Below are 23,758 nucleotides of genomic sequence, written 5' to 3'. Positions count from 1 at the left end.
TTTCTCTACATACTTGTCAACACTTAGGATTATCAAACTTTTGAATTTTAGCCATTATGGTGGGTGTGCAGTGTGTCCCATTGTGGTTTCAATTTACTCTGATGCCTAATGATCTTGTGCCTTTTTAATATTTTTTTTGGTCACTTTATTTAATTTTTTGTAGTCCTTATCCAAGTTTATTGCCTATTTTTCAATTGGATTGTCTTTTATTGATTTGTAGAAGTTTTCTTTTTATAAAACAAATTCTGAATACAAATATTTTCACCAGTCATATGTATTTAAAGTAACTTTTCCTATTCTGTGGCTTGCCATTTGACTCTCTCTTAAGGAATAGGCGATCTTACTTTTAATGTAATCCAATTTATCAGTCTTTTCCTTTATGATTATTGTTTTCTGTGCCTGCTTAAGAAATTTTTGCCTACCCTAAGGTCGTGAAGCTATTTCCCCATTTTAATTTATAGAAGCCCTACTGTTTTGCCTTTTATCTTTAGGTAAAAAACCTACCTGAGGTTGATTTTTGTCTGTGGCATAAGAAGGAGATCCACATTTATTTTGTTTTCCATATGTGTACTCAATTAACCCAGCACTACTCATTGAAAAGTCTCTTCTACTGCTTTGATGTGTCACCTTTGTTATAAATCAGGTGATCATTTATATGTGGGTCTCTCTCTGCTTTCTAGCCCCTTCTGTTCTATTTGCCTATTCTTATACTGATATCACACTGTCTTAATTAATATAACTTAATAATGAGTCTTGATATCTGGTAGTGTATGTCCTCCAGCTTTGTTCTTATTTAAGAATAGCATGGTTATTCTTAGCTACTTGGAGTACTAAATTTTAAAATCATCTTTTGATGGGATTTTGATTAGGATTGCATTAAATTTCTAGCCCAAATTGGGAGTAAATTAATGTCTTTAGAATGTTGACTCTTTCAATTCATTAATATGGTATATCCCTTCATTTATTTAGATCTTTTGTTTCTGTTAGTGTCTTGTGTCTCTCTATGTTGTAAAGGTATTGCACATCTTTCTTTAGATATATTCCTAGTATTTGAAATTATTTGATGCTATTATAAGTGATATCTTTTAGAAACATCATTTTCTGGTTGTTTGTTGTGGGTATGTAGAAATACAATTGATTTTTATATATTGACGTTGTATCTGGTGACTTTGCTAAATTCACTTATTAATTCTAATAGTTCTGTATAGATTGTTATGGATTTTCCATGTACATAATTAAATTACCTGCGAAACAGTTTTCACTTTTTCCTTTGCAATTGTACCTTCTGTTTCTTTTTCTTGCCTTTGGCATTGGCTAAGACCTCCGATATGACGGTGCATAGAAGTGGTCATAGCAGGCATCCTTGTCTCATTCCTAATTTCAGTGAGCAAGTTTTCAAAGTGTGACTATTAAATATTATGGTTGCTGTGTTTTGTAAGTGTCCTTTATCAGATTAAGCAAGATCCCTTACATTCAAAATTTGCTAGGAGTATTTTCATGAATAGATGTTGCATGTGACTGAATGCTTAAAGCAATAGTTGCATGGAACGTCAGGCTCGTCTCTTAATTCCCTTTTCTCTTGGGTCTTGGTCTCGTATGTCCTCATTACCTTGGGAGCTCTCCTTTTTTAAAATTTTATCCAGCTTTTCCAGTTGTTCTCAAGGGTTGTTCTGTTAAAAGGTAGACCCTCAATGTAGGAAGTGGTCCATCCCAGTTGTACTACTTCTGTCTTCCATCTACATAATATGAGTAACACTGTAACAAACAAACCCTCAGGAACCTATTCAATTGTTATTTCTTTGACCTATATTGCTTCTGCCTGGTAAGCCTTATGAATAGATCTTTCTTTTGTTAAATCTTCCTATCTCCAGAAGAGGAAAAGCCCACTATTGCTGCTCCAAGTGTATGCATTATTGAGTCACAGAAGAGATGCACCTGATATTTAAATGCCTAGTTTTAGGGTAAAAAGATACTGATTTTATCTGTGCTTAAAAAAAAAAGAAGAAAGAAAACAACAAAATCTCAAGGAATAGAACTGACATTCTTTAAAAAAAAAAGCCAATAGGAGTGCTTTTCTTCTTGGGTCCCCTGGGAACACGTCATTCTTTTCATCTCTGAGTCATCCCCTTCTTAAGAAGTGTATAAAAATTGGCAAAGCTTCTCTGTCACTCCTACTTCTTCTCTAGCAATCATAGAATCTTTCATGTGAAGTGAGAGAATAATAAATGTTACTTCTGTAGTCCCTGAAGTCAGAAGTATTAGACACTATGATCTTAGAACCCATACTTTGAAAATATAAGCCCTCTCATGTGACAGGAAAGGCATTTGGAATCTGAAGACCCAAGTTCTAATGCTGGCTCTGTTACTAACCAGCAAGATGACGTTAGAATATAACTTCATCTCCCCAGGCCTTAGTTTCATCCTCTGAAAAATTAAGTGATTGGGCTTGTTCAGGGAACAGAAAAGTTTTTATGTAAAGGACAAAATAGTAAATATTTTGAACTTTGTGGGCCATATGGTCTCTGTTGCAACTACTCAACTCTGCCTTTGTAGCGCAGAAGCAGTCATAGACACTGTAAAAAAAATGGATGTTTATTTATAAAACTATTTATGGACACAGATTTGATTTTTATACAGTTTTCATGTGTCATAAAATATTCTTCTTCTTTTAACTTTTTTCAACCATCTAAAAATGTGACGAACATTCTTAGCTCTCAGACCATACGAAAATAAGCAGCAGAATTGATTTGTCCCGTGGGCTGTCGTTTGCCAACCTTTGACCTAGGTGATTGTCAAGGGCTATTCCAGAACTCTGTTAGGCATCGATGTGCTAGTCTCTTTTAAAATATTTTTTTTTCTATCCCATGCACATTGTTCAGAGAGTCTTACTCCTTTCTCTTAGATCATTTAAGAATAAGAAAATAAAAGATTTTATTTTCCCTTTATTTATTTCTTCCTTGGTGCTTGCCTACTCTTTTTGTAGGTCCAAGTTTCTGACCTATATAATTTTTCTCTGCCTGAAGAACTTCTTTTAGCGTTTCTTGCAGGGCAAGTCTGCCAGTGATAAACTTATTCAGTTTTTGTTTGTCTGAGCAAGTGTTCATTTTTCCTCCACTTTTGAAGGATAATTTCGCTAGATATAGAATTCTAGGCTGGTGGTTTTTTTCATGCAACATTTTAAGTATTTCACTCCATTTGCTTGCTTGCATGGTTTCTGATGAGAAGCTCTCTGTGATTCTTATCCTTGTTCTTTTACAGGTAAGGTTTTTCCCTCTGGTTTCTTTCAAGATTTTCTCCTTATTTTTGATTTTCTGCAGTTTGAATATGATGTGTCTAGGCGTAGTTTTTTTTGTTGTTTATTTTTGCTTTTTGTTTTTTTAATCCTGATTGGTGTTTTCTGATCTTCTTGGATCTGTGGTTTGGTGTCTGTTGTTAGCTTTGGGAAGTTCTCAGCTATTATTCCTTCGAATATTTCTTCTACTCTTTTTTCTCCTCCTGGTATTCCAGTTACACTTATGTTACAGCTTTTGATATTGGACCATAGTTCTTGTGTGTTCTGTTCCATTTTTTAAAAATTCTTTTTCTCTCTCTTTTTTTCAGTTTGGGAAGTTTCTGTTGACCTTCAAGCTCACTGATTCTTTCCTTGGCCATTTTGAGTCAACCAATGAGCCCATCAAAAATTCATTTGTTACATTGTTTTTGACTTTTAGCATTTCCTTTTTTAAGGAGTGTTTAAAAAAAGAGTTTCTGTCTCTCTGTTTTCATTATCATCTACTTTTTCCATTCAAACCTTTAACATATTTAATCAGAGTTATTTTAAATTTCCTTTCTGATAATTTCAACATCTGTGTCGTGTCTGAGTCTGATGACCGCTTGTTTTTCTCTTGCCTTTTAGCATGGCTTGTCATTTTCTGTTGAAAGCCAAACATGATGTATCAGGTAATAGGAACTGAGGCAAGTGGGCCTTTAGTGTGAAGTTTTATTTAATTTGGCTGGGCGTTGGGCTGTGCTTTATGTTTGCTGTAGCTGTAGGTGTCAGAAGCTTCAAATTTCCCTGGTGTTCTTGTTTTTGTCTCCTCCCTTGACTTTCGATTTCCCTCAGTACTCCTCAGAGAGCCTGTGTTTTGGAGGTCTTTTAGCTGCACTCCACTGTTATTATACTGGAGCCCTGTTGGTGTGGTGGTAGGGTTTGAGTGAGGAGCAATATTCTATAACCTTCCAATTAAGAGTAAAAGTGGAGGAACTTCCCTTTAGTAAATGCAGCACAACTTCCCCTATTGCAATAGGAGGGAAGACAAAGAACATGGTGGTTAGGTGAGGGTGTCTGAAGATGAGAGACTTGCCTTCTGCTGGCTTCCATTTCTTCACTGAATTTTGATGTGAGCTAGTCAACTGCGACTGTGTGTGAAGCTTGAACAAGGAGATGTGAGATAGCCAATTCAGAAAGGGAGAAAGCAAACTTGGCGAGAAAACGTTTTAGGTTTGCTGGGCAGTGTTTTACTATTCATTTCAAGTTCATGTTCATGAATTTAAAATGCAACTAGTCAGCCTGGTTGTGTGATTTCCTCCCCATCTCCACCCCAAAGTATTCACCTGCTTGGATATTCAGATATTGTGTGGTGGAGATTTGAATTCCATCAGTGTTGGAGTTTTGCCAGGAAATATGACACAGAAAGGGGAGGTGAAGGAGTTGAGGATATTTGTAAGGAAGTGATTATGAGTGATTATAATGATGGGGCCAGTGAAATAAGAAAGTGAAGGCAGAGTGAGGAGTAGGGATGGATAGTAAAATAGTTGTAGGATGAAATGGATTGAATGTCTAAATGAGGGTGAAGAATGTTTGTAGTGAATGTAGATTAGTGAGCTGGAAAGAGGGAAGGTGGACAGAGTGGGGGATATTTGTACTGGGATTTGAGGTGGTACAGTCACCAGTGATGACGAGGACGTTCAGCATGTGGCCATGCGAAACGGTAGCTGAGAAGGAGGGATGGAGGACAAGGGTTCAGGTGAGGAAATAAAAGGACAGAGAAACCAGCTTTTTAGATAGGTCTTTGATTCTAATGTTCAAGTCACTGAGACTGACTAAGGGATGGAGAAAACCTCTGAGAACCGGAAGCTGGAGTCTTCAGAAAGGAAAAGGCTTAACAGGAGGGAGGTGGGAAACAGCAGTGAGGATGGGTAGAAGGTGGCATAGCCAGATGGTCTGAGTGTCACAGGAGCAGGGATTTGTGTAGGAAGACGGGAGGGAAATCATTTGAAGCAGCAGTGGAGAGCCAGGAGGATGCTTCCCTTACTTCCTGGTCTTGAGATATATGGGGTGAGGACAACTGGGCTCCAGGGAAGGAGATATCCTTGGGGCAAGCCAGAGAAAAGTTACACAAGGTCAGTGTTCAGAGAGGAGGTGGAAGGATATAGTGGGCATACTGTTTACAGAAGAAGAGTTCAAAGGTAGGAAGAATTAGTAAGGAGTTGGCAGGGTCTGGGGGTGTCCAGAGCAGTGTGCAGTTCAATGCCCTGGTAAAAGAGGATGCCTGAGTGGACCTGAACTTGGAGCAGCAATTGCAGTAATAGGACTGTGGGGAACATCACACGGCCAAGCACATCTTATTATGTGAAGAACTTTCTACTTGTCCCTCCCAGCTTAATTTTTTAGGACTTTTGTTTAATATGGGGAATGCAAAAATAGTTTTCTTTTTAAGCAGCTTTGGCGGATCAGTTTGTTGAGGCTGTCAGGCAGCTGTGGCAACTTAGAATTGTATTTATTTATATGCCTTAAGGTACGATTGGTATGGGGAAGTCAACTTCACTGGTATGCTAGGAAGTGAAGGAATGAACCATAAGTAGTTGAGGACCTACTATGTTCCAGTTGTAGGTACTACGAAGTACTTGATATAAGTGCTAGATACTTTAAGTATATACTTAAATTTTGTATATTTACATAATTTTGTTTTAAATACTTTATGTAGGTGATTTCATTGGAGACCGAGACTGACACGTTGGAAAGTCTGTGGGCATTGGCGTCAGTCCTGAGTTTGAATTTAGTTTCTTGGCTGACAGGTTGTGTTACTTTGGGCAAGTTACCTATGTCCTGGAGCCTCAATTTTCTCATCTGTAAAGTGGGAATAATAACATCCTCCTGTTACAGCTGCTGTGAAGCACTGCCTGGGTGATTCCAATGAGCAGGCAAGACTGGGAACCATCAATACAAGGTGATTAGTATTTGTTCCATTTTATAGATGAAGAAACCAAGGCTCAGAGAGGCTAAATAAGCATAGCAATAAGTTGCTCATGGTCACTCAGCACTGAAGTGGCATGGCCAGGATTGAGAGCCAGTTCTTTGACCCTAGGACCCTTGCTTTATCCATTACAGCGAGTTTCTGCCTAAATATAAGGGAGGTCAAAGGAGCCTGCTTCAGCATGGCTGCCCCGACAGTAGGCAGCGTGGGACGGGATGAAGGGATCAGGTGAGGAGGAGGCAGGCTCCGTGGAATCTAGGTCAGTGGTTCCCAAACCTGGCCGTGCTTCCAAATCACCTGGGGAACGTTTAAATGATAGATCTCCAGGGACCACTGTAGGCCTATCGGATCAGAATTTCTGGAGCATGGGAGCCAAGAACATGTATCTTTAGAATCTCCCCTAGGTGATTCTGAGGCTGCTTGTCTGGTTCAGGTCCTTGGACCAGCTTTTGGGGACCACTGAATTCTAACTGAAGTCCTGAAATTAGCGATTATGTCCCAGTAAAATACTGGGTGCCTGGCATTGCCGCCAAAATTGGCCCCTAAGAGTTGAGCTCTCTGACCTTGCTTTAAGATCTTTGGTGCGTTACTGGAAACAGACACTCGCTCTGTCATTGAGCATCTGAACTTGAGACTATACGAAATGTCACGTTGGCAGACTCTCCTCTAACAGAAAGAGTTATTTGTTCTTGAGAGCGTTCTTCCTTCTTCCCCCTGGAGGTTCCTGCCCACTCAGTCAGATTAGAGCTATATAAACAAGCTTGTACTACTGAGCTAGCACACATCTTGTAAATTTCTTTTTTCTGAAGTGCTTATCATTGCTGATGTCAGAAAAAAATCCATTGGGTTTTAAGGGGCTGAGGCAAACAACGTGAATTTGATATAATATGGGGGAGAGGAAACAACATCAACAGAAGTTCTTACTTGGCAGCATAAACATTCAGACTACATTACAGTCAGGGTTTGATTACCTCTCCTACAAGATATTTCCCTGAATAGGGACCTGAGGGCTGAGCATTAAGAGTGGCAGGCATGATGTTTTAAGGCTTTTAGCTGCCTGCGAGGCTGATTTTAGGGGCGTTGTAGTGTAATTGTAGTGGTCCACCTCTTACTTGTGCATCAGGATCACCTGAGGAGCTTGTTAAACTGGCTCCGTCTCAGATGCACCGAGTCAGAATACCTGAGGCGGGGAAGGGTTTCTGCAGTGATTCTGATGCCTGGTGTCCTGGGAGTTTCACTTGGAGGACTCCTGGTGAGAACAAGACTCCTGGTCAGTTGCTACATTCATCTGTGCTAGGGAATTTGCATGACTTATTTTATTCCCTCTTCTAAGTAGCCCTGCAAAGCAGAGGTTTCTCATCTTCCGAGTGAAGAGATGGAAGTTTGGGGTTGGGGAGTCAATTGCCAAAGGCCACACAGCAGCCTTGGTGTGGCCAGAGCTGAGATGCGATTCCCATTCTGGCTTCAAAGCCCTTTCCTTTTCCACGGCATTGAGGTCCTTCCTACCTGCTCTGCTCAGCATTATTATCTGCTGGACCCTAGGCTTTGCGTGCTCCAGAAAGGCTAGCATTACAAAGGAAAACAGCTGGCATTTGTTGTAACTGCAAGCTACAAATGCAATGTGTTTGGAGTAAATTGCAGTCCTGACTTGCAAAGATTTACTAATCAGAGTTTGAGTCATAGATGCTCAGTTGCTCTGTTATTCACAGGGTCTCTCCTCTCTATACTTTCCACCCTCCCACATATTCCTTCTTACCTAAATTGCTCATGGATTCCTGAGTTCAGGGCTGCTCATAATAAGCCCTGGGGAAGATCTTCATTTGTGATTCCATACATGGGTCTTTGGTGATAAAGAGCCTTTTTTGTTGGGCAGTTTTAATGGCTTATTATCCAGATGAATGTTCTAGAAGGAGTACACTGCCTCTTAGAGAATCTCATCAGTTCTGTCAACTGGCTTCTAGTAGAGGAGATCCCTGAAAAACAAGTAAACAAAGTCATTGAATTCAGATAGGTGCAAATCCCAGTTATTTCGTACGTACTCCACATTATCTCCTTATCGCCACTTAATCTCCTTGAGATCAGATCATCTTCATGGTTTTTTCTCTCCTAGGTGTCTAGCACAGTGCTGAACCACTTCTGGGGCTTCAGATGTCCATGCCTGGGTTGTCACCTAGGCTGGAATGGCCTCTTCTGCCTCCCCCAGACTCCAAGTTGTCCCTCTGCTCTGATCTCAGTTGCCACCTGCTCCTGCTCTGTGCCGTCATAACTGAGTACCCACACATTACAATGTTCTGATTTTGTGGACAGGTCTGACACCCCTCCTTGACTCTGAACACTTTAAGGAGAGCATCTGTGTCTGATTTTATCTCCAGGGCCTAGCATGGAGCATTGTGAGGGGACGCTCTGTGTGTTTGTTCCAAGAATAAATGTCAAGTCCCACAGCACCTAGTGGTGGGTGGTGGTATTGCAGGAATTGCTTCATTGGAGAGGGATGCTGAGTCTGGGAAGGGATCCTCTACCCCACTAGTTCTGTGATTTGTGGAGAAGTTCAGCATGAGCACTGTCATGAATAGAGGAGACGGGATAGGATGTAGGCAGTGATGACAGAAGAGAGGTGGCATGGAACATTCTGGCGAGTCTTTGAAGGAAAGTTAGAAATTTGAAGTTCTAAGGTTCTTTCTAGGTCAGAGCTGGAAGGAAAACTAAAGATGTTGGGTTTTATAGCTAATGTCCAATGGGGTCCAGAGAAGCTGTGGCTTGATCTGGTTCCAACAGCTAGTTAGTTGCAGATCAGTTGGGGGATCCAGGACTCCCAGTGCAGGGGGTTTTCTGCTATACTAGGACTGGTTTGTGATAAGGAAACAAAGGCACAGAGAGGTGAAGTAACTTGGCCCAGATCACGCAGCTAGTGAGTGGGAGCTGAGATTGGGACGTAGATTTGTCTGTTGACGGAGGCCAGCTTGTAACCATTCAGCTATCTTCTTTCTTCTTGGAGATTGTGAAATGCGTAGTTTTAACACATTTCAGTTTTCCTCTTTTGTTAGTTGTAAGCCATTATAGGAAAATACTGTTACTAACATATTTTCTTACTATTGAAGTGTAGTTGTGTGTTTTCAGAAAAACGTTTGCATTCTTCAAATATTAAAATAAACATACTTGAATTATTTACTATATATATACATGTAGTATATATAAATAATGTGAAGAAGGTTTTGTTTTTCTCTACCACTACATTTAATATACTCCTATTTCATTTCTATGGTACATAATTTAAAACTAAGTATTTTATATTATGTTATAATGAATGAAAATCTAGTCCTTTAATTTCTTGGATCCCAGTTTTATAGTTGATGAATTTAATTAGAGCATCCTTACCTATGTAGGTTTTGCATCCAGTTCTAACATCTGTTGACATATGGACTAGAAAGGGGTTATATCACTATTTTAGAAGTGATTCTTTCTAGACACAGAAAAGGTAAACGACTTGTCTAAATTTCAAAATGAGTTGATAGAGGAACAAAAAATAGAAGCTTTTCTACTACCCACTAGATTCACTAAAATTCCTAACATAGAGACTATCTGCATTCCCTTAGCAGTCGAAAGTCCAGATCCTGGAACATCAGCCTGTTTTGAAACACAGAAATATTTCTGTTTGGGGTGGGGGTGGGGGTGCCCAGGAAAAGGCAAAGGGAGGGCTGACACGATCGTTTTTAGGTCATTTCCAACTTTGCTGTTATACTACAGTTTTCTAGGTGGAGGATAATATGCTCATTAAAGTGGAAGTGTTCGTTTAAAAATAAAGCAATAGAACCCCCAAATGGTTCTGTTACATAGATAAGTGAGCAAACATAAATGGACTCAACTTTTGTTTTTCACGCTGTCGTATTGTATATTAAGACCAAGGAGTAGGCAAATAAGTAGTTGTTTAAAAATGAAGCAGTGTGTTCATTTAACTTTAAAGGCCACTGATTAGAATAATAATCAGTGTTTCCATGTGGTACTGCATTCGTAGAAATACTGATATTACAGTGGGTAGAGATAATAGAATGATGTTCTTTATCTCTTCATGTAATCTAACTTTTAAAAAGCATCCTAATTCATAAATGATGAAGAAAGAAAGCAACATTATGCAAACGGGATACTTTGGGCAATTAAAGTCTTAGAATAAATTGCAAGTTCCTGTCTCTTCCCCATCTTTCACCCACATTTGTTTTTGTGGAATGACCTTTGGTACCAACTTACTTTATAATAAAATGTTTCCTGAGTTTTTATTTTAAATTGAAATGGCCTTTGATGTCGAATATGGTATTTATAAAAGTTTCTTTGATGAAAAGCCTATGAATTTTGTGCAAATAATCCAGGCGGGCTCTTAGATTAGTGGTAACATTTGTATAGGACTTTTATGGCTTTATACGCTACTTTACACCCAGTTTATTTGACCCTTACTTGTGCATGCTCAGTGGAATTCACATTTTACTAACGAGAGCAGTGTAGGGGAAGCTGCCTGGCATGGTTCTGGGCACATGGCAGACGTTCAACATGTTTTCTTGAAATTAACAAAGGGAACCCGATAGTTTATTTAACTTGCTCAGGGTCACATAGCAAATATAGTGTCATACCAAGATTTGAACTTGTTTCTTTACTAAAAAATTCCATATGCTGTCATTGTCTCACTGTTATCTTTTCAGGCTTTTAACAAGGTCAAATTAAAAATATTCACTTTTCTTAATTGAGTTAAAATTCACATGGCATAAAATTAACCATTTTAAAGCATACATTTCGGTGGCATTTAGTATATTCACAATGTTCTGCAGCCTTCATTTCTATCTAGTTCAGAAATGTTTTCATCGTGCCCAAAGGAGACCCCATATCCATTAAGCAGTCACCCCATTCCCTCCAAGCCCCAGCTGCTGGTAACCACAATCTGCTTTCTGTCTCTATAGATTTACCTATTCTAGATATTTCATATAAATGGAATCATACAATATGTGACTGTCTTAGTCCATTCAGGCTGCTATAACAGAATATTGTACACTGGATAGCTTATAAACAACAGACATTTATTTCTCACAGTTCTAGAAGCTGGGAAGTCCAAGATCAAGGCTTAGGCAGATTTGGTGTCTGGTGAGGGCCTGTTTCTTGGTTCATAATGGCCATCCTCACACTGGGTTCTCACATGGTCTGAGGGAGCTCTCTGGGATCTCTTTTATAAGGGCACTAATCACAGTCATGAGGGCTCTCCCTCTTAATACCATCAGATCAGGGTTAGGATTTCAACATATGAATTTCGAGGGAACATAAACATTCAGTCCATTGCAGTAACCTTTGTGTCTGGCTCTTTCACTTACCGTAATGTTTTCAAGGTTAATCTGTGTTGTAGCATGTATCAGTACTTTATTACCTTTTATGGCTGAATTATATTTCATTGTAGGAATAGACCATATTTTGTTTGTTCATTCATCAGTTGATGGACGTTGAGTTATTTCGCTGTTGTGAATAGTGCTGCTATGAACATTCTTGCTCACGTATTTGTTTGAATACCTGTTTTCAGTTCTTTTGCGTATATACTTAGGAGTGGAATTGCCAGGTCATATGGTAATTCTATGTTTAACTTTTTGAAGAACCACCAAACTGTTTCCGTAGTCACTGAACCATTTTACATTCCTACCAACAATGTACAAGGGTTCCAGTTTCCTCACATTCTTGCCAATGCTTGTTGTTTAAGTTTTTTCTTTGTTGTAACCATCCTAGTGAGTATTGAGTGGTATCTCCTTGTGGTGTTGATTTGCATTTCCATAATAAAATATTCATATTTTAATGCATAGAATTAATTAGCAAATGAGCTTTGGTAAGACAAAATCAACATCACAAGGATTGGCTTTATCTGTCTTCAGGGAATTATTTAAGACTGGCATATGATCACCCCTAAGGTGCATGATTCTGGGCTGAAAATAACGACCATGTTGCTTTGGGATTAGAAGAATGTGTGTGGATAAGATCACAATCATCCTCTAACTTTTTTTTTTAATACTGCTTAAATTAATGAGAAAAAAAAGAAATTACATCGTTTTGTTTTTGTGCCACCTGCCAAAAGATACTTAGTTCTTTGCATTGTAAAGCTTTCTTTATGTAATTCATGTCTTAATGGTCTATTCATTTGTTTTTGCAGTGTGAGTGAAGACATCCAGGATGGCTCAGGGATCTGGGGACCGAAGAGCAGTGGGGATTGCTGATGCAGAGGAGAGTTCTCCCAATATGATAGTCTACCGCAAAGTAAGGCGTCTGGGTAAATGCTGTGGGTGCTGCCTCTGTGTTTGTGTTCTGTATAGTGTTGACCAGTGGTCGACACTAGACAAATGTTTTCTGCCTAAACTGCCTTGACTGATTAATGAATATCATTTTTTCCCTATATCCTCTGATTCTCTAATTCTAAAATTCAAGGAAGTTAGGTTTTGTCATACTTGGTATTGAACACTTGGAACGTATTATGCAATTTAGTTTTCTTTAAACCCAAAGATTTCCTAAGCAATGCAGGTGGAGATGTATTCTCCTTTGGTGTAAAGGCCTTAGTGTAAGATTTATTAATTGAATGTTTTTTGAGCCCATAGTACGTACCAGATCTGGTCTAGATGCTGTGGGAGATGCAAACGTATGTATATATTAGACATTTACAGTGGTAGGAGACATAAGATGTACACAGATAACTGTAAGAGAGTCTAAGTGTTAATTCCAAAAGGGAAGTGCAGGTAGAGTGTTAAATAATCTTGGAGGAGGAGGCGATTACTTCCAGTTTCAGCCATCAGGGATGGGCTGTGGAGGAGTGGTCTTTGAACTCAGTTTTAAAGGATGAGTGGAATTGCTTATGTGGAAAGCAGAAAGGAAGAACAACATTCTAGGTGGTGAGATGTGTTCTGCAAAGGCAAAGAGCTGGAGAAAGTGAACAGCAACCAGAACCAGATAGCTTGGGCAGAGGGTGAATTATTAGGAGTAAATGGAGGTAAGATTTTGAGAAGAGAGGTTAGATGGGGCCAGATTTTAGAATGTTGAATCACAGGCCATTTAATCATGAAAAACTAATATGCTGGGAGTTGTAAAATCAACATCTCTTTGGAATTATGAGTCCTGCCCCAGTGTGCCAAATGCCTTGTTATGAGTGTAGATTGGAGGCTCCAGAGTGATATTTGTATATCTGTAGGAAAGGTAAGTAGGATGCTAATCCAGCAGGAGAAATGCCCCTCAGAACTGAGCAGGACTGAGTAGAGAGATTAAAGAGTCTGAATTACAAATGACTTGGAAACTGAATGAATCTGAAATTAGGAGCTGAATAGAGAGTCAGAGATGACTGTGTTTTTGACCTTGGATTATAGAAAGACATTGGTGATATTCATTCAAATAGGGGCATTTGGAAGGAGAATACATTTTAAAGGAAGGAAATATGGCACATAGGTTTTATTTGTGCGCATTTTGAATTTGAGGAAGTAACTGCTTCTTATTATCCACCTTTTTAATGTTTGTATGTTTGTGAAAATGTAATATAACTCTATTACATTTTAATAAAGAAAATGAGGTTGTATTCATTCCTTTCACTAAATATTTGAGTTGTCTGCTGGGCTTTGTGTATTCTGCAAGATTATGTTTGATCTGTTAATTGTATGGGTTATGTTGAACTAGATATTACTGGATGATCAATATGGTGAATTTTTCTCTTTTCCTTGTAAAGGTAGAACTCAACCTATTCTTGCTTTGAGCATCAAATTCCTTAATCTTTTGCAAGAGAATGCTTAGATAACCCATCTCTGCGAGAGATGCTTATTCAGTTGAAGGAAAGAAAAAATAGATTAATGGGGCTAACCAATTAGTGAGGCATACAGAAGAACAGAAAGACGTTTATTCATCATTACTGTCTTACTCTACTCCAAACTGGGAGACCGTGTACCAAGCTTGTAGGAACATGGAGTTTAGAGTCAGACTTGGGTTAAAGTTGCAACTGCCGCTTCCTAGCTGTGTGACCTTGAGTAAGTTATTTCACTTCTGTGAGCCTCAGTTTCTTCATCTATAAGAAGAAAAAGGGGCTGGCGCGGTGGCATAACCGTTAACTTCGCGTGTTCTGCTTCGGCGGCCCAGGGTTTGCCAGTTTGGATCCTGAGCATGGACCTACTCACCTCTCATCAAACCATGCTGAGGCAGCATCCCACATAGAAGAGCTACAACTCTACAACTATATATACAACTATGTACTGGGGCTTTGGGGAGAAAAAAGAAAAAGAGGAAGATTGGCAACAGATGTTAGTGCAGGGCTAATCTTCCTCAAAAAAAAAAAGAAAGAAAAAAAGGAGGTAGGGAGGAAGGGTAGTACTTCACGGGGTTATTGTGAAGATTCATTTAGATAAAGTAAATACGATGTCTTACATCCTGCTTTGCATAGAGGTGGTCCATAACGAATGCTTCTTTTTCTTTTATCTTTAGGTTTTGTAGAGACAGTGAGGCTTGCAGAGAAAATAAATTATACAATGTATCAATGTTGGTGCTATTACTAAGTTGACTAAAGTACATTCATACAGTGAGTTGCTTTTTTAAGACACAGGAAAAGAATACAAATTTTTTTTTGTTTTTTATTTGTTTATTGCAGTAACATTGGTTTATAACATTGTATAAATTTCAGGTGTACATCGTTATACTTCTATTGCTGCATAGATTACATCATGTTCACCACCCAAATACTAATTACAACCCATCACCACACACATGTGCCAAATTATCCCTTTCGCCCTCCTCCCTCCCCCCTTCCCCTCTGGTAACCACCAATCCAATCTCTGTCTCTATGTGTTTGTTTATTGTTGTTATTATCTACTACTTAATGAAGGAAATCATACAGTATTTGACCTTCTCCCTCTGACTTATTTCACTTTGCATAATACCCTCAATGTCCATCCATGTTGTCACAAATGGCTGGATTTCATCGTTTCCTATGGCTCAGTAGTATTCCATTGTAAAATAAACAAATATTTTTGTGTTAAGAGATTGCAAGTCAATGGATTAGTAAAAGTTAATAGAAAATGAAAAGCTCATGCAGTCCAAACACCTTTCCACTAGGATGTTTCATATTATGTTGAAAGGAAAAGCTTTCTACAGGTTTGTGGGAACTCGATTTTTACTTTTTAGGCAGTAGCAGGGGACTCTTTTTATGGTTTAATTTAGAAACAAAGTTGTCGATTGCTGTGGTTCTTTAGAGGGATGACCACTAGTCATTTGGTTTCTATATTGGAAATTGCTTCCTTATGACAAATTTGTGTGGGGTGTGTGTATGCATTCATGTTATTTGATAAATTAGTTAATTGCTATAAAAGGGATATTGGGTCTGTTCAATATATTAGAAAGAAAGAAGGACGCTTATTGCTCAGTATGGTTCCAGGACTTGGAATCATTTAAGCCTAGTTAATTTGACTAACTTAAGCCATGGTTGTGTTTGAAACATGGGACATTCACTGGATTCTCTACTCTCAGTGCTGTAGATTGGCCCTTGGCTATGACCAAGACTTACCTACTGTAGGACACTATCCTCAAGATGTAGGTAAAGGTTGAATCTTGAAACCAAGGTCAATTCAAAACATTTTCTGTGAAAGTCCTCTTATGTATTGATTTATTCAAGGTTGTGGCTATAAAACCAAACCTTTTCTTAGAGGACTACAACAAAAATTTACATTTAAAAAAATTGTTCAGGGCCGGCCCTGTGGCTTAGCGGTTAAGTGTGTGCGCTCCGCTGCCGGCGGCCCGGGTTCGGATCCCGGGTGCGCACCGACTCACCACTCCTCCGGCCATGCTGAGGCCGTGTCCCACATGCAGCAACTAGAAGGATGTGCAGCTATGACAGACAACTATCTACTGGGGCTTTGGGGGAAAAATAAATAAATAAGATCTTTAAAAAAAAAAAAAAAATTGTTCAAAGAGTGCTTTCATTTGTGTTTTTTTTCTGTTGTTTGTTGTTTCTTTCTCTTGTCAGATGTTTTCAGTGTGAAATTTTTACTTGGACTGTGTTGTGTTGATTCAGATGCTGACATTTAAAAAGCCAAATCTAGAAAAATGGAGCTTTTCGGTAAACTTCCGAGTAATAAGTAGGATGATTATGTCCATAATGTTGTTGTGACTTTTAAATGCCATTTAGCATGGTAACCTTCTGACATGTGAGTAATGATGGATGGGTTTCTTAAGCCCACGGTTTTCAGAATATTCTTCATTTTCTTTTCATGTTTCTATGTCATTAACTGTGAGAAGTTGTACTTTCTGAAGGCATGATTTATTTATTGACTTGAACAGACTTTCTAATTTAGTTTTTCATCCTTCATATTCACATTTTGGATTGGAGGTGTGTATGAAAAATGTATTGGTCACATTAAAAATCTATTTAAAAGAAAACCTTAATTATTCATTAAGTCGCCCAGACCTGTTAACCTTCTTTATATTCTTAGATCCAGAAGATCCTGGGTCATTGAATTGCCCAATGCAGTGATGCTGTTTGAACCTGGCTGTATATCAGATCACTTAGGGGTGCTTTATGAAAATGCTGATCCTCAAAGGACCCGCCTCCCCACCAAAGATATTTTCATTTAATAGGTCTGAGCTGGGTCCTAGGAATCTGAGTTTTAAAATGTTCTCAGGAGAATCTGATGCCCAGCTAAGTTTGAAATGCACTTATTTAGTATCATTTACAATATGCAGGTGGAGTATGCATTGCAAAGAAATGGGGAAGTTGGTTTTCTGAAGTGTATTTTTGATTTCGTAGTTATTTCTAGATCTCTCAAGACATGGAAGAACCAGGCTCTCGTCGTAGAGTTAGAGTTAGGGATTTTAGTAGGTTCATCTTAGAGATTTTCTAGTCAACACCCTCATTTTATAGATGAGAAAACAAAAGTATGGAGAGAATAAGTAACTTGCTTGAAGTTACTCAGCAGTTTCCCAGTGAAGCCGTGATTGTGTCCAGGTAGCCTGACTGCCCCCATTGGCATCCTTTCTTCCATCTTGTTGTCAACCACAAATAACCATTACCACATTGTTGTGCCTCAACAGACATTGGTTAAATTAAATAAATGAAAATACTGTGTAGCAGATCTTTGGTTTTTAGGAATTCTTTTGAGTAAGAGTAGGTTGTTTTCTGATTTTGTTCGGTTCTCTGAGTGGTGTTAATAATGTCTCTTGACAAATTTCCAACTGGGCTGGTAATTTGATTGGGTAGAACTCTGGGCAATTAGATGGTAGGTAGACAGAGAAAATTGTAGCTTAAGTCCACCCAGCCTTGGGTCAGGAAGTGGTACAGTGTACAGAGGGAAGATGCCAAACGGGGCGGAGAGCTCTGGATATCTGGCTCCAGCTCCCAGACTTACTGCTCTGGTTCTCTGGATGGGGAACTTCACCTTCCTGGCTGTTGCTTATTTTGTCTCCCACCTTTCCTCTTTCTTTTCCTCCTTCCTTCCCAACTATGAAATACTTCTTACACAGAAAGAATATATTCAGTGTCCATGTAAAGTAGAAAGAAGTATGATAAAATGAACCCTGTGTACCCACCATCAACTTAATAAATAAAATATTACTTTGGCTTCATTTCCTCTTCTATAAAGTGAGGGGGTTGGACCAAATAATGTACACACACCTTTCTGCGATGATTTCAGAGTTTCGTTCTGTAACTTTTTGATCTTTCAGAAGTCAATACATTTTCATGTTGTCAAAACAGTGTTGTGAGACTATAGGCATGGTTAAGGGTCTTTTGAACTTTTCTGGAAATATTTCAGACAATCCTAGGTAACCTAAATTGGATTGAGATTAAACCTAATGTAGTTAGGCATCAGAAGAAAAAATTTTAGTTGTAATTATTTAACATTCAGCAGTTAAAGTATCTATTTGGTGGCGACCTGTTTCTTTGGCTTGCTAATAACATTTAAGACATTTGTATAGTTATGATTTTGCGGTACTGGTTGTCTCTTAGACAGATAGCAGGGACAGTGTTTAAACTGCAGCACTGGCTATTGTCAGTAATGTATAGTGTCAGGGATGAATTAGAAGTTTTAGAGGAAGAAGAAAAAGCCAACATTCTCGTAGCTCAAAGGAGTTATTAAACAACCTTATCATTGTTGGTTTCCTTCACCTGTTAGTTTCCAGTTAGTCAATCCGTTCCTGCTGGAATTTGGGTCTTGCCTTCGTGTTGCTATGATACCCCAAGGTCACTTTCTCTAATGATCTAGGAGCCTTGAAGTCCTGGGCAGAAGTCGGTTTAGGCATACTTCCAGAAAGTAAAGCACTATTTTAGTTACACAGGCAGTGGTATGCAGCAAGAAGGAGAAAAATCTATCCTGGAAGAGACAAGGCTGGTGAGAAAGCTGGGCATAGGACGTTGTTTTGGAATTCATAGAAGGCAGTTGTAGAGGCCAGCACAGTTGAGAGTCAGGGAACCTACAGATCCTGGTCACCATGGCATGATGAGGATTATAAATTATTTAATTAGCAAATATTTATTGAGTGTCATTTGTGTGCCAGCCACTGTTAGCTGCTAGGAATGCAAGATGAGGGCTGTGTCCTGAAAAAACTCGTCAGTGGGCAGAGATGGGTAACTAGACAATTGCAAGTGGCAATCGGTAGAGGCCAGCTGAGGGGTCTGGGAGAAGGTAGAAGGGTCATGAGGTTCATATCAGGAGAGAGGATGATGGTGTCCCAGAAGACATCCAGAGGATTTGGCACCTGCTTTCATTCTTGAAAGGTGAATAGGAATTAACCTGGCAGAGAAGGGGAGAAAAAGTGTAGGAGGCAGAAGGACTACCACATGCAAGGGGATAGAATTATGAGGTTATAAACTGAGTTCTGGAAGCTTCGAGTGGCTGTTTTCATGGAGCTAGGTTTCTGTGATGGAGGGTTGAGATATAAAGCTGGAGGGTGGATGAGGGTCAGGTCATGAAAGACCCTATACATTGTGCCAAAGATTTTGGACGTTGTGGATTTTCCTCCGTTTGCGCGTCCACATCCACGCTCCACCTCTCTACATGCTGCCCTCTGCCCCAGATGGTAAACTAGGTCTACAGGGCTCCTGTGACCTCTGGCTTTCAGTCAAATTTGGTCAATAGAAGCCTGGGGAGAGACGGAAGGGAGGAAGAGGAGCAACGTCAGGGTACTTCTTCTCCTGGCTCCCTCTCTGTAAGGTCTTGCACTGGGTGTGTCCCTTGACTGAAGGTGTCTCAAGGCAGACTGCTTTTCTCCTCTGGGTCCTGATACCCTTTTCCTCTACTCATTCTTGGGGTGCTTCCAGTTTGTATTAGTAATCTATTGCTGTATAACAAACTACCTCAAAACTCAATGGCTTAAACACATTTGTTATGTCATAGTTTCTGTGGGTCCCTAATCCAAGTGCAGATTAGGTGGGCCCTCTGGCTCAGGTCTCTCACAAGACCACAGTGAAGTTGTTGGCTGGAATTGCACTTTCATCTGAAGGCTCAGGTGGGGAAAGGTCCGCTTCCAAGCTGACTTATGTGGTTGTTGGCTGGATCCAACTGAGCTCACTTGAGGGCTGTTAGAATGATGGCCTCAGTTCCTCACTGGCTGTTGGCCAGAGGCCATTCTCAGTTCCTTGCCACTTGTGTCTTTTCTTATGGCAGCTCACAACATGGTAGCTTGTTTCATCAGAGTGAGCAAGGGAGAGGAGGCAGAGAGGGGGCTTGGTAGTGGGAGTCTCACTATTTTATAACCTAATCTTGGATGTAACATGTCATCCCTTTTGTTAGGAGCAAGTGACTAAGTCCACCACTAGGTGAGGGGTTTATACAAGGGCATGAGACCCAAGAGGCAGAGATCATTCGGGCCACGTTAGAAGCCATCTACCCACACAGTTCTACCTCCTTACGTCAGATTCCTCAGTGTTCCCTTATAGTTCCCCTGTACGTGCCACTTCTTTACACTTGGTCCTTTTTGAAATAAATGTTCCTTGAATTGTCCTATATTATTTGTGCCATCTGTTTACTAATAAGCCTCTGACTCATGCAGGTATTATCCCCAAAGCAAAGGGAATCCAGTGAGATCCTGTTTTTCTTTTTCTTTTTTTTTCTGTTTTTATCATTTTACTGCATATTTTATGTTTTTCTTATATTTATCTTTTGTTCTTTTGCGTTGTTTCCTCATTTTTTTTATTAAAGTAATATTGGTTTATAACATTATATAAATGTCAGATGTATATCATTATATTTCAACTTCTATATAGGATATATCTCTAAGAATGAGTTTGAAGCGGGGAAGTCATATGTTCAGTGTGGAGAATGGGCTTGTGGAGGGAGGGTGTAAGAGGAATGGCAGAATTAGCAGGCAGAAGTATAGTTTGGTGATTTGATAGGAATTCAGGTGAGGAGAAAATGATGTCCAAATCAATGGCAGTGATAATGTAGGTGAAGGGGTGTGTTTGAGAGACGATTAGGAGGTAGAATCAACAGGATTTGGTGACTGATAAGATGTAGGGAGGGTTTGAGGGGAGCGAGGAAGGTGAGGAGCGATCTTTTCACTAGGTTACACTTGAGAGTTGTCAGAAGGTCTCCTAGGATCAACAAAATTTTGAGCCAAATAACTGTACAACTGGATTGCCTTTCCCTCTCCTCCATGTATGTGGGTAAATCAAGTGTCATGGAAAAAGTATGTAATTGGACCAGGGTCTCTGAGTATTTATTGTGGCAGTACCACTAGTTCCCTTTGGCCGTGCTCAAGTTGTTTCTACGTTTTGTTAAGTCCAGTTCTGTCATTTATGAAGTGAGACTTAGCTAGGCTGGGCGATCTCAAAAGTATTTTCAGTTCTAACGTTTTAGGGCTTTAAAAATCTAAAATACAGAAATCCACATCTTATTATCTGTTTATTCTTTTACAGCCTCCTTTGCTTTCTTTTTAATTTTTTAAAAAAATTAACCCAAGCAAAACTTTAAAAACAGGTAAGTCAGTGTGTTTAAAACAAATGCTTTTTGCTCTTGAACATTTAGGGCTTTCTTTCATTCTTTTCTTCCCTTTTTTTTTCTTTTTTTAACTATAAATAAAATTTCCAAGGACTAACTTCAAGGAGTGTTCTGAGTAACTAATTTAATTGTTCAATCTGCATTTTAAGATTCCTTTCATTAGATATTTTGAAGGTTTTTTATTGCCTTAGGAAAAGACTGTTCTATGTTCCTTTCCCCTAGGATTAGACTTGCCAGAGGAAAAGCTCCCCACCCTATTATCTCAGTTGGCAGGAGACAGGAGTGCGGGCAAGTCCCAGACCAGGGGTATCAGTGTCCACAGATGAAAGGGATGGTATTTTTAGTGTGGAGAATAGCTCAGTGTGGTTTAATATGATATGTTTCCAAGAGCATAACTTTCTAATTTGAAAAGCCTTTGGTGTATTTAAGGCTTCATTTCATTTTTCCAAATTTTTTCCCTCATTTCATTTCAGAGAGTCTAAGATTTTACATTTTGGCAGACAATTTATTACTCTAGCTATTGACACTCCTCTGCAGGATCCTGACACTATGGAGAATTTGACTGGCCATAGAGTAAATTCCCCATTCGCAGGATTTTGAATAAGAAAACTAAAAGCTAATAGATATCTGTGAATAGAAAATAAATAAGATATTTATTTTTATTTGTGAATTTATAAATTCATATTTATTTAATAAATAAATTCATTGGGGATAGGAAGATTATTTTTTTTTAATACATTGGTTTGCCAATACAAATCAAAACTGAAAATGAAAAATCTTTTGATCAGCATTCCCACTTCTAAAAATTTATTACAATAAGGGAATGGGAAAAACTCCCAAAGATACAAATATAAACATACACCCACTCTAAAAGAATATTCATACCTTTGTGGTGAATTATATCCAAGTTGGAAATCAATCAAATATCTGTTGAAAGGGAATTAGTTAAATAATTATAGTGGAATCAGATACATGTTTGGGATGATCCCACAGTTAGGTTACTGGATTTCTGTTCTGGTAGACCTAATAATTGTCTTGAAAGGAAGATGATTACTGACATCCTGGGATATGGTGCGATTGAATATTCTTTATTTTTGAAACCCTACAAGACTTTACCATTTTTGTTTTATAAAGTTTTTGTTTGTTAAATATAATGGTTATATAGATTTACCAAAAATTACTGTTTCCATTGCTCTTTATTATTTTCTACATCTCTCTGTGCTTACATCTGGGATCATTTTTCTTTTGTCTGAAGAACTACCTTCGGTATTTTCTTTAGTGCAGGTCTGCTGATGCAAGATTAAGAAAGAAAATAAGCACTTACTGGCTCCCAGCGTATACCAGATACTGTGCTGGGTACTGTACATACACGGAATCACTGAATCATGAGAATAGCTTGTTAGATAGATGGTGGTCACCTTGTAATACAGATAAGGAAACTGAGGATCAGAAGGAGTAAACTGGTATTGGGATTTGAATCTGGGTTTGCTTTATTCTCAAGTCTGCGATTTTTTAAAAAGAAATTGAATTACGTAAAAAAAGAAAAACAAAGGAGATCTCAAGCCTGTTTGTAATTAATTATAGGAGAGTTGGAGTGGACAGTGTGGGCTTAGAGAAGAGGAAGAAATTTGAAGAGAAATGATTTGAACTGCATCTTTAAGAAAGGATAGGATTTGGTCTGGTAGAAAAAGAGCCAAGAAATGATTCTAGGTGATGGGAGTTGTGTGAGCAAAGGTGTGGTGATAGGAAAGCACAAGATGTATTTAGGAGACAGTATATTTCATAATACTAAATCTAGGAGTTGTAGCTGATGTAGTAACAGCCTCATTCTTCATACGGAGACCCTAATGCAAGAAAACATAGAACATTTTTAGTTCTGAAACTCATGTGATAAGATACTGGTCAACCTGAGCTTTCTGCCAGCTGGTTTTCTTTCTGCCTTTCTTTTTAAAAGATAATTGTTTTCCATTATAAAAGTAATAATTCAATTTCAAAAGAATCAAAGCATACACTATAGGAAAAAAATCTCACATATTCCTACCACAGAAACATGACTATCGTCAACATTTTGGTCTACTTCCTTTCAGTCTTGTTATTTGTGTCAGTAGTGTATATATAGTACATTAACCTAGTGGGTAATCATAGTGTGTGTACTATTTTATGCTTCCTTACCATATCCTAAGCATTAAACTGTGCCACAATATGTTATCATAATCATAGTTTTAAAGGTTGCATAATATTCTAAGAGAATAATGTACCATAATTTAATTATTCAGGGTTTTATTTGTTGTCAGTAGCATAATTTAGAATTCCTAGGTCAAAAGACATGAACTGTGCCACAATTCCTGATATATATTATTTTCTAGAAGGTCAGTATTGGTCTTTGCATATGTAGTCTGGGCTTCCCAGGGTTGTTGTTAAAATTCTGTAATTGAACTAAATAAAGAAAAAAAGTGAGGGGATTTCTAATAATTAGGGCCAGAGTTTTCTTTCTTCTCTCCCTCTGAACCAGATCCCCATCCTAGTGTCTGACTAGCTTTGCAGCACCCCCCTTAT

General features: G+C 38.7%; 1 protein-coding gene across 1 annotated transcript in view; it reads left to right on the top strand.

Moving 5' to 3' along the window:
• The window catches only part of RGS6 (regulator of G protein signaling 6), a 528,845-nt gene that overhangs the window by 10,530 nt on the left and 494,557 nt on the right, over positions 1 to 23,758 (top strand). The window contains 1 exon segment of the mRNA XM_087447760.1: positions 12,406 to 12,509. Within this exon segment, the coding sequence (XP_087303886.1) occupies positions 12,426 to 12,509 (84 nt within the window). The 5' untranslated portion in view covers positions 12,406 to 12,425.

Source organism: Ceratotherium simum, chromosome 24 (assembly GCF_057802395.1).
Source record: "Ceratotherium simum simum isolate JZ-2026a chromosome 24, ASM5780239v1, whole genome shotgun sequence".
Classification (NCBI taxonomy): domain Eukaryota; kingdom Metazoa; phylum Chordata; class Mammalia; order Perissodactyla; family Rhinocerotidae; genus Ceratotherium; species Ceratotherium simum.
Note: the sequence above shows the minus strand (reverse complement) of the source record. Positions and strands in the feature narration are given on the sequence as shown.